The 10,946-nt window shown below is 38.4% G+C and overlaps 1 protein-coding gene across 1 annotated transcript in view; it reads right to left on the bottom strand.

Moving 5' to 3' along the window:
- Positions 1–813: 813 nt before the first annotated feature.
- The window catches only part of ZNF112 (zinc finger protein 112), a 64,822-nt gene continuing 54,689 nt past the window's right edge, over positions 814–10,946 (bottom strand). Inside the window, exon 5 of the mRNA XM_037819372.1 lies at positions 814–3,774. Coding sequence (XP_037675300.1) covers positions 1,292–3,774 — 2,483 coding nt within the window. The 3' untranslated portion in view covers positions 814–1,291. The remainder of the gene's footprint in view (positions 3,775–10,946) is intronic.

Below are 10,946 nucleotides of genomic sequence, written 5' to 3'. Positions count from 1 at the left end.
AACAAGCTTGTATTTCTCCCTCCCACCAACAAAGGGCATTGTTCTTGAAGACAGAGACTAGCAAGTAAATGGCAATCCAGTCCTATGAATCAATATTTTTGATAAATATTTTATAGAAATTCAAGATTTTTCCTTTTTTTGTGTGGGAGGGAGAAGCATGCAGATGTGGAACTTGACAAAATTAAAGTCCTTCAAACTTGCTAGAGCCCAATGACATTTGGAATGTACAAAAGCTACAGCACTTAGAAGTCAATCAGATCAAATAGACTTTGATGGAAATATGGAGACTAAAAAACCAAGCATTATAATGTCAATATTTATTAAGACAGTAATTGTCATTAATAACCATTTCTGACACTTCTCAAAAATTACAGTAAAACTGTAGTAACACACAGGACAGGAGTAAAAATTCAATCATATAAAATGCAGAGTTCTGTTTTGTATTGTCACAAAGCAATTGCCTGTGTGTGTGTGCAGAGACACACACACATACACACACACACATGCACAGAGCCAAGCTTAACCTAATGGTTGATTATATAGAAAGAGACCAAATATTCAGAAATCCAGCATGTCTCTGCTTAGGAAAAAAAAAAAGACAAAGGATAGAAGCCAATCACAACATGGTTACAGCCAAATTCATGTTATTTCAAATTGCAATATAGTTGATGTTCTACCTTTCAAAAAATGTTTTATTTACTTGAAAAAATTTATTTGAAAAAACTTTATTTTCTTGAAAAAAATTTACTTAAAAATATTTTTACTTTTAATATAAGTAAAAATACTTTTTTACTTATATTAAAATAGCTGTAATATTCCTCTTCCAAATAAATTTTAAATGACTTTTTTTGGAAATGAACATATTTTCAAACATTATTACCTTTATACTATTCAACAAAAAGTACCGAGTACCTACACTGACATACAACATCATGGTTTTGTTCATTGACTTAGCAATGAACAAAGTCCCTTCTTTCACGGAGCTTACATTCTAGCAGACATGGATTTAGGCATGCTCATTATGTTTTTTTTAAATTCCTGACCATTCTCTTGTCTTTTATAAGTCCTAGCTCCTGTGCAATCACTGATAAGGTTCTGACCAAACTCCTCATGGAACTCCTCTCATTAGGCATCTCTGCTATGTGGTCTCCTAACCATTGTGAATGTTGAGGACGGGCAGAAACATTATATTGTTCACTAAAAAGAAAAAAATTTTTCTACTATAAGAACTCAAGGAAATGGAAAATTTCAGTTTCCATTTGAGGACTTAAAAACAAAACAGAAAACCATTTTACAGAACTTCATTTCCCTGTGGATTCTCTGATGAAGGATAATCTTTACCAAACTCAATTTTATAAAATGTATCACCACTATGGACTCTTTGATGAATTAGAAGACCTGAGCTCCAACGGAAACCCTTACCACATGCTTCACATTTGTATGGTTTCTCTCCTGTGTGGACTCTCTGATGAGCTTGAAGGTTTGATCTCTGACTGAAGCCCTTTCCACATACTTCACATTTGTATGGTTTCTCCCCAGTGTGGACTCTGTGATGGGCTTGAAGACTTGAATACCCACTGAAACCTTTACCACACTGTTCACATTTATAGGGTCTCCCTTCTGTGTGGACCCTCTGATGTGCTTGAAGACGTGAACTCTCACTGAAGCCCTTTGCACACACCTCACATTTGTATGGTTTCCCTCCTGTGTGGACCCTCTGGTGCGCTTCAAGGCGTAAACTCTGACTAAAGCCCTTTCCACACATCTCACACTGATATGGTTTCACTCTAGTGTGGACTCTTTGATGGCCTTGAAGATATGCTCTCTGACTAAAGCCCTTCCCACATACTTCACATATATATGGTCTCTCTCCGGTGTGGACACTCTGATGACTTTGAAGGTATGACCTCTGACTGAAGCTCTTACCACATTCATCACATTGGTATGGCTTCTCTCCTGTATGGACTCTCTGATGGGCCAGAAGAGTTGAGGCCTTACTGAAGCCCTTACCACATTCTCCACATTTATAGGGTTTCTCTCCTGTGTGAACCCTCTGATGAATTTGAAGATTAAAGCTCCAGCTGAAGCCTTTCCCACACGCCTCACATTTGTATGGTTTTTCTCCTGTGTGGACTCTCTGATGGCCTTGAAGGTGTGAACTACGACTGAAGCCCTTCCCACATGCCTCACATTTGTATGGTTTTTCTCCTGTGTGGACTCTCTGATGGCCTTGAAGGTATGCATTGCGACTGAATCCCTTCCCACACTCCTCACATTTGTATGGTTTTTCTCCAGTGTGGACTCTATGATGGGCTTGAAGGTATGAACTCCGACTGAATTCCTTACCACACTCTTCACATTTATAAGGTTTCTCTCCTGTGTGAACTCTCTGATGAACATTAAGAACTGATCTATGATTGAAGCCTTTACCACATGCATTGCATTTGTGTGGCTTCTCTCCTGCGTGGACTTTCTGATGATCTTTAAGTTTTGCACTCCAATTGAAGCCATTCCCACACTCCATGTAAGTTTTCTGTCCAATGTGGATTTTCTGATGGCTTTGAAGGTATGAATTTCGACTGAAGCTGTTGCTATATGAATAATGTTTGTATGGTTGTTCCCTACTGTGGTCTATTTGAAGGTCCTGAAAATGTGAAACCAGACTGAAGCCATTACCACACTCCTGAGAATTACAGAGATTCTCTTCTACATGAACTCTATGCTGAATGTTAAGATGTGAACAACAAATGAAGCCCTTCCCATACTCCATACCAGTGTATAGTTTCTCTTCAGTGTGTATTTTCTCATGGACTTGAAGACATGACCTCTGATCAAAGACATTCCCATTCGCCTCATAGTCATGGTGTTCCTCTGCAGAATGGGCCCTTAACGTACTATTAAGGTCTAAACCATTACTAAAGGCTTTCTCACAAATGTTGCATCTAAAGGACATCTCTCCTGTGTGAATAAGCTCATAAGTGTTAAGAGAGGAGAACTGATTCAAGTTCTTACTATACCCACCACATTTGTAACGTTTCTCCTCTGTTTGTACTTGCTGATGAGACTGCAGCTCTGAACTCTCAATCACACAATCATCTCTATGAACACTTTGATGACTATGAAGAACTGAGCCATTACTGAAGCCCTTTCCATACTGACTGCATGTATGGGGCATCCCTTCGAAGTGTAACTGCCGATGAACTTCAGAGCTGGAAATGTCACTGAAGGCTTTTCTATACCTATTACACAGGTAGGGCTTGTGTCCTGTTTGAACTAAGTCCTGATTAAGTAATGATACATCCATGATGTCTTTTCCACAATCATGGCAGCTATAATTTTTTCCTGTTTTGTGTACTCCCAGATTGTTGTGATGTGTGATCCAACTGCTGCAGTCACACTTAAAGAAATTATTTTTAATGGGAACGTGCCGACATTTACACTGAGAATTTTGTGACTCCATCAAATATAATTTCCTCCAAGAATGCTGGTCTCTCCAAGATGGAAACTCTTGATTTTTTATATAATTGGAACCATCCCCTTTATGAGTCAATATGTAGTTCTCATCTTCAGAAATCTGAATTGGCATTCCTGCCCAAACCTGGCAGAGGGAATCACCTTGCTTTTGCAACTGAGAATCATTTTTCATGGAATCCTGACACCTGGTTATTTCACTTGCACTTTTTTGCAAGGTCTGTCCAGAGGAAAGCTCTTTGGGGGAAAGGTAGCTTGATCCCACTTCTTGAATACTCTCCATCTTATGTTGATTCTTGCTTCCTATAAGGATAAAGAGAATTAGAGATGTGGACAAGTGAATGCTTTATTCAGCAGTTTCAAAACTTTACTCTTAGGTCATAATATGAAACTTGAAAGAACCAGAGGAAAATTCATGTCAGTTCCTCTATGAATACATAGAAAAATTATGTTCTTTGGTTGAACCAGGTATATAAGTAGTATCTACATAAGTCAGGCTACCTGTATGCCTCAAAATCAAGGCTTTGCTATACAACCTGGACATAAGACATGTTTGCACTGTTCAAAAGGCCTAGTAAAACTGTACATGTAATATCATGGATTTACCAGGGGTTGCTTAGAGATCCCAAGGAGAAAATAGAGGAAAGAATACAGTTGCATGTGGATAACAGCTTTTTGTCCTGATAATAACCTTTTCTTTTCTCTCTGGCACATAGGCACAGTAATGTTTTTGTTTCTTTACTTGTTTGTAAGGAGACTGTGTATCAAATGCTGTGCTGAAGAACATAAACACAGGCCTTTAATCATGTCTGAGGCATCATGTAGCTTGTTTCTAATGAGCTATATATATTTTCATGAGGATAATAAGCTCTCCAAAGTCACTTTGAGCTGCTACCAGTTTTAACTCCTTTCAAAAGTTATTTCACAATCAACAGGATGATGACACAGGTCAGAATATTAATCACTGGGACAAAAGAGAACAGAAAAAATGGCAGCTGAGGGAGGTAAGAACGGCCAAGTTTCATGGCACCTAACATGGCCTTTGAGGTAATTCATAAGCTCTGAGCAAAACTCAATGGGCACTGAAGTTAATTTAGATCATTTTAATGGAAAATTACTCGAATGTTTAGAGAATCTGAGGAAAATTACTCAAATGTTTAGAGAAGTGTAAAGTTTTGAAACTCCTGAATAAAGCATTCAGCTAGAAGAGCTGAAGATGATCATATTTGGATATAAATGGCTTATCGCCTAGTTATTAAAGCTCAGATTACAAGCAGACAGCACATCTTCATAGCCTGGTGAAAAGTATCCTCCATGAAGACAAGTGGCTAAACAGGGTTGGAGTAATAATATATAGTCTTCTAACACTCGGTAGAGTACATCAAGTCTCTGTATAGTGTTCAGATAATGTGCTCAATGAGTAGAACCAGCCTTGGGGTCCCTCAGAACACCAGAAGGATAATCCGAATCAGGTGAGCCGTGCCACTTCAGGGGTGTAGGCGTGTGTGTGTGTGTGCGCGCGCGCGCACGCGCGTGTTTTCCATCCAAGATACTCCCAAAAATGACCTGTGGAAGTTTCTCCCCAGTACTTGCAAATGTAAAAATCTCTCCTGGTGGATCTGAATTTCTGGCCATGACCCTGTCATCTGCCTCAGAGTTTGTTATTCTGTCTCCAGTCTTTCTAAGTGTTTGGACAGCAGAAAGGAATACAACCTGAAAAGGGGAACTTAGATATGGCTAGAGCTCCTTCAAAAAGAAAACTTGGGCTACAAGGATTTTCTAATACGAACATGAGTGTGCATCCCTGGGGAGAGGTAGTATTTCCTCTCCGTGAATTCATGCAGGATATTGCTCTCTGAGGTAGAGAGCTGCTGCTATCTAGTCTCTTCCTCTGGTGAAAATAGAAATTGCCAAATACTTTCTTGAAAAATTTATGTGGATTCAGATATCTAGCTGGAACCAGCAAATTACCAAAAGGAAACAAGAGAAAGCAAGATAATTTGCAGGGGGCACCTTATTATGTGAAAGATTGAGATTACTAAAAGAAAGGCTCTCCTGGTTAATGAAGGGGACGATTTTGGTATAAGTAGAGATGATATAATGTTTTCCTCAGGGTAGAGACGCCAGCATGGCCTTATGGACCAGAAACTTCTCTTTCCATCAGCAGCAACCAACAGTTTCAGGGGATGAAGGGTTAAGAAGGGATGTTGGTGAAGGATCATCTTTGAGAGCTATTGGGGGCTGTCATGCCTCATCATAAAAATGGCTGCCGATGGCTCTAACAGATTGCTGAGTCTGTACTTACGATAGAATTAACTAATCAATTCCATGAAACAGACCTTTCTTTGCTTTTGTGGATTAACTAGCTGAATTTATGTAAACATGGATTCCAAATCATGTGTTTTACTTTTACTCCGAGTAAAGTGACTTTTCCTATCATGTTCCAAATAGGAGACAAAATTCACTGGCTGGCAGAGAATGTTGTACTTTTGAAAAAAAATATTTCAGGATATTGTCAGATGTAGAAAAACTGGAACTTATGGCCTGTAACAGCTGGAGAACACTAATGGTGCAGAACCATTAATGAGGCCTGAAATCAATTTAGCACATTGTGACATACAATTAAAAAAAATAAGATAGAAAATATCAGAGGTGCATTGCATTTAGGGGTATTGCTACATGAAATGCTAGTTCATATGTACACATATATATAGATCTTTTCTGGGTTTTATTACATACTGAAGGTCATGGATAGAAAAGTGTGAAAACCACTGGTCTTCATAATTAAGGAAGGTGTAAAGTCCTTAATCAAACAATGAAAAGGCTCAAATGGAAAACTCAAATGTGGAAATGCAGGAAAATGTTAACAAGTACGTGTGTACCTCATGGTTTCATGCCTCCATGAACTCTAGGTTCAAAATATAAGGAACAAATTACCACTTGAAATACATTCTCTCTCTCTCTCAGAATGTTATGAACCATGAGAGTACAACATCCTCATTTTTCAGGCTATCATGTTCACTAGGTGAAAATTATACAGTTAAATAGAATGAAGGTTTGAAAATTGTCTAAAACTAAAATAATAGTTGTTTATTTAATAGCTAACTTGTAGGGAATGAAAATGAAGAAATACATACCCTATTTTTGATTAGGGGCTGAGAAGAAAGAAAGGCACCACTCCTTATAATTTTTGCTTCTCTCACGCTGAATCTTCCTTGCCTGGCATGGGAATGGGGGGAGGGGACCTGTGATGTGGATGCTGACTTTGGAAGAGATGGATGGGCTGCAATTTGGAAAATCTTGAAAGGGAATGGATAACTCGGAAGCCATTATTTTTTGACATCTCTTTCCTAGTGTCAAGGGAAAGGAAACGGGAGAGGTTTCTTCTACAGAAGACTTGCCAAGAGAGTAGTTTAAAGAATCCTCATTTTAAAAATGTTTCCTTGCCTGAGTGAATCAAGGCAGCTCCCATAGGCTGCAGGCAGGAAATCAATGGGAAATAACGATGTTTATATTTTGGTCACAACGCCAAAGTTAAAGCTTAATCAGGTGTGTTTTATTTCTCTGAATCTGAGTCACCAGATAAGTTATTCCACAGAAATACAATCACCAGTACCTAAGGACAATTGGATTGGGGTTCTTATTACAGTACTGTCTATATCAATAAGCACAAGGGAAAAAACAAGCTAATGCTCATCAGTTGGGAAATGGCAAAATGATGCATGGCTATATCCACACACTGGAATAGTATGCACCCATGTCAAAACATTATTATAATCTTACACTGGGAGAGATTTCCCCAAGGTAACACTGAAGGAGAAAAATTAGTCTATTAAAAATAAGAGGCATTTCTAACATTCCCAGCAACAAGAGCAAGACCCGACAAACTACACATCTCAAATCTCCCTATTTCTGTGAATTTTTTGAAACCCTTTGGACATATCATTTCCACAAGAATACTAAGAGACGCTAATGGAGTCAGCAGAGGTGTAGGTTTTGCCAGAATGGAGTCTTCTGAAAAATGTGAAGTAGTATTTCAACATTTTAATGAAAAATCTCTGAAAACACTATCAGGCTTCCCAGAGTGGAGTTTCCCAGAGGCCACATGATATGGCAACAGATTGAATGTGGAAGCATATATGAGCACCCAGCTATCTTCTATTAAGCCAGACATTAAAGAGATTTGCAAATATATATGTATATTGTCACACTTTTGCTTTAATATAATATAAAGTATATAAACATATTAGTATACGTAAAAATATTAAGTAAAAAGATATCTTAGACGACATTATGTTCCTATTGCTATCAGGCAGGTATTAGCATATCACGGACCTTGGCTTGTTTTTATACATCCCAGAAGCTAAGGATGGTTTTTAAATATTTAAAATGGCACAAGACAAAACAAAGGAGAATATGTGACATATATATATATATATATATATATATCCCACAAAACCTAAAATATTTATTATCTGGACCTTTAGAGAAAATGTTTGCCAACCCCTGCTCTAAAGGTTGTACTGCAGCCTGTATGACTCAGTATTCACTGAGAAACAAAAAAGTTATAGAAGTGAGCCTAGACACTCCTAAAGATCAAGAAAGTGATTAGACGAGACGAAGGGGTAGAAACAGACAAGACAGGATTTAATAAAAGATTACGAATACTGAAACTTTATGTATATATTTAAATATAAACTTTATATAAATATATATATATAATGCTAGGTTATTAGAATAGCTAGAAGGAAATAACTGAAATGGTAGAAGAGTAACCTATAACATTGTTTGAAATTTGCTCTATAGCTATTCGTTGAATTGTACTTTGAAAGTCAGCACCTTTCTTTATATATCCTGTATTTCACAATAAGGAAAGAACTGAAACTGTAGAAATGTAACACATAACATTTTTTGAAATTTGCTCTCTAACTACTTGTTAAATCATACTTTGAAAGTTATCATTGTTACGTATACAAATTAAAGTTCACAATAAAAAATGCATTAAAAATTACAGAAATGAATAATTCGCTTTTAAACTTTCTATTTCCTTTTTTATCCCCCCCAAAAAAAACCATCCTTATCTACCCAGTTGTGACAATGGATTTTGATGTCAGTCTTCGGGATTCAAGAAACATCACCAAAATGTATGGATTCACGGAAATGTCCAATTAGAAAATTCTACTTCAAAACTATATCTAGTAGGCGGGGCAAGATGGCAGTGTAGGGGGGTGTGGAATTTAGTTCATCCTCTAGGGAAGCTAGTAAATAGCCAGGAACTGTCTGGAACAACTGTTTGTGGGACTTCTGTGACCAGACACACATCGTACACCACGGGTGAAAGGGCCAAGACTATAGGGCAGAACTGTAACTCAGTCTCCCAATCTGTGGAGATTGGCGCCCCTTCCCTACTGGCATGGCTGTCTGTCTCAGAGTTTCTCTCCAGTGGGAAAAAGAAGCAGTCTCTACTAGGAGCAAGGGAAGGTAGCTCAACCAAGCTCCAACTGCGGAATTAATTAACAAATTCAGACTGCTGAATACAAGCTCTGAGCACAGATAAACCTGGAGCAAGCATGAAAGGAACCGAGAGGTCTCTCCCCAGCAGAGAAGAGGTGGAGTGGACAAAACACAAACAAACAAAACAACAACAACAACAGAAAAAAAAACAAAAGTTTTTGGAGTTGGCCGAGCTCAGAATATTGAAAAAGGGCTGTGCCCCAAGAAAAGGGGCACATAAAGCCAGGTACCAACTCTGGCTCCTGATTGGCAAACCCTGGGGATTGGCTCTGAAAAGGACTTTTTTCTCCATTTCTTTTTTTTTTTTCCCTAACATTTTAGCAGCCATTAAAGAAAGCTGTAGGCAGTCTCAGGTTTCAGCACTGTCCCAGGCAAGGGCAGAGTTAAGGTACATCTGAGAGATAAAGTAACTACAAGGATGAAGGAGATAATTCCCTAAAGAGTTTACCTTCCACAAGAAAAGGGGGGGAAGGGCCTAGCACAAGTAGTGGCTCTTATTCAGAGAATTCAGACCCCAGGGGCTGGAAAACAGAAACAGTCTGGGCCTGCCTTTTGCCTCAGCTTCTGTCTCAACCTGCCCCTGGCAGGAACAGGGTCTCCTGAGAATTAAAGGCACCACACCCCTTTATGCAGGTGGGGATCAGCGGATTGACAAGCACCATCTGCTAGGAAGGTAAGGAAAAGCATAGAATTAAGAGACTTCACAGGAAGACTAGCACCCTGTTGGGTCTCATCCCCAGGGAATCTTGATACTGATTACACTCCCTTCCTGGGTCCTGAGCCTATCTTGTCTGGGAAAATCTGACTGGGGACAATCCTATCTGAGAAGACTCTCCTCAAAATAATTTCCATATAGGAAGGGCAAGAACCAGAAAAACAAGAACTGAGAAATCCTGATCAGTTCAACAGAAGTTATGCTAGAGGTCTAGAATATGTTGAACCCGAATGTCAAAGAACAGATAGAGAACAAAGCCAACCAACAAGAAAACCCTAGGCAAAAGAGAGAAAACAACCTCCAGAATAAACTAATCAAGGAAATCAGATGCCTAGACAACAGCAAAAAATCATGAGTCATACTCCCAGGGGTGTAAATCTCCCTGGCAACAAGGGATATGACTCCCAGGGATGAATCTGGACCCAACATTGTGGGACTGAGAACATTTTCTTGAACAAAAGGGGGCAAAATGAAATGAAATAAAGTTTCACTGGCTGAGAGATTCCAAATGGAGTCGAGAGGTCACCCTGGTGGTCATTCTTATGCACTATATAGATAACACTTTTTAGGTTTTAATGCTCTAGAATAGCATTAAACTATCAAAATGCAACCCAGTAGTCTTGACTCTTAAAGACAATTGTACAGCAATGTAGCTTACAAGGGGTGACAGTGTGATTGTGAAACCTTGTGGATCACATTCCCTTTAGCCAGTGTATGGATGAATGAGTAGAAAATAGAGGACAAAAAAACTAAATGAAAAATAGGGTGAGGGGGATGATTTGGGTGTTCTTTTTTACTTTTTTTTTTATTTTCACTTTTTCTGGTACAAGGAAGAGGTTCAAAAAATAGATTGGGGTGATGAATGCACAACTATATGATGGTACTGTGAACAACTGATTGTACACTTTGGATGACTGTATGGTATGTGAATAAATCTCAATAAAATTGAATTTAAAAAAATCATGAGTCATAGTAAGAAGTACGAAAATATGGACCAGTCAAAAGAAGAAATTAACACTTCAAATGAGATACCGGAGTCGAAACAACTAATTAAAGATGTTAAAACAAATCTTCTAAATCAAATCAATGAGGTGAAGGAAAATATGGCAGAAGAGAAGAAGGATATAAAGAAGACACTGGGTGGTCATACAGAAGAACTTGAAAGCTTGAAAACACAGATGGCAGAACTTATGGGAATGAAAGGCACAATAGAAGAGATGAAAAACACAATGGAGATCCTGGGCAA

Source organism: Choloepus didactylus, chromosome 27, assembly GCF_015220235.1.
Source record: "Choloepus didactylus isolate mChoDid1 chromosome 27, mChoDid1.pri, whole genome shotgun sequence".
NCBI lineage: Eukaryota > Metazoa > Chordata > Mammalia > Pilosa > Megalonychidae > Choloepus > Choloepus didactylus.
The sequence above is the reverse complement of the archived record's forward strand: the minus strand, read 5'-3'. Positions and strand labels throughout refer to the sequence as shown.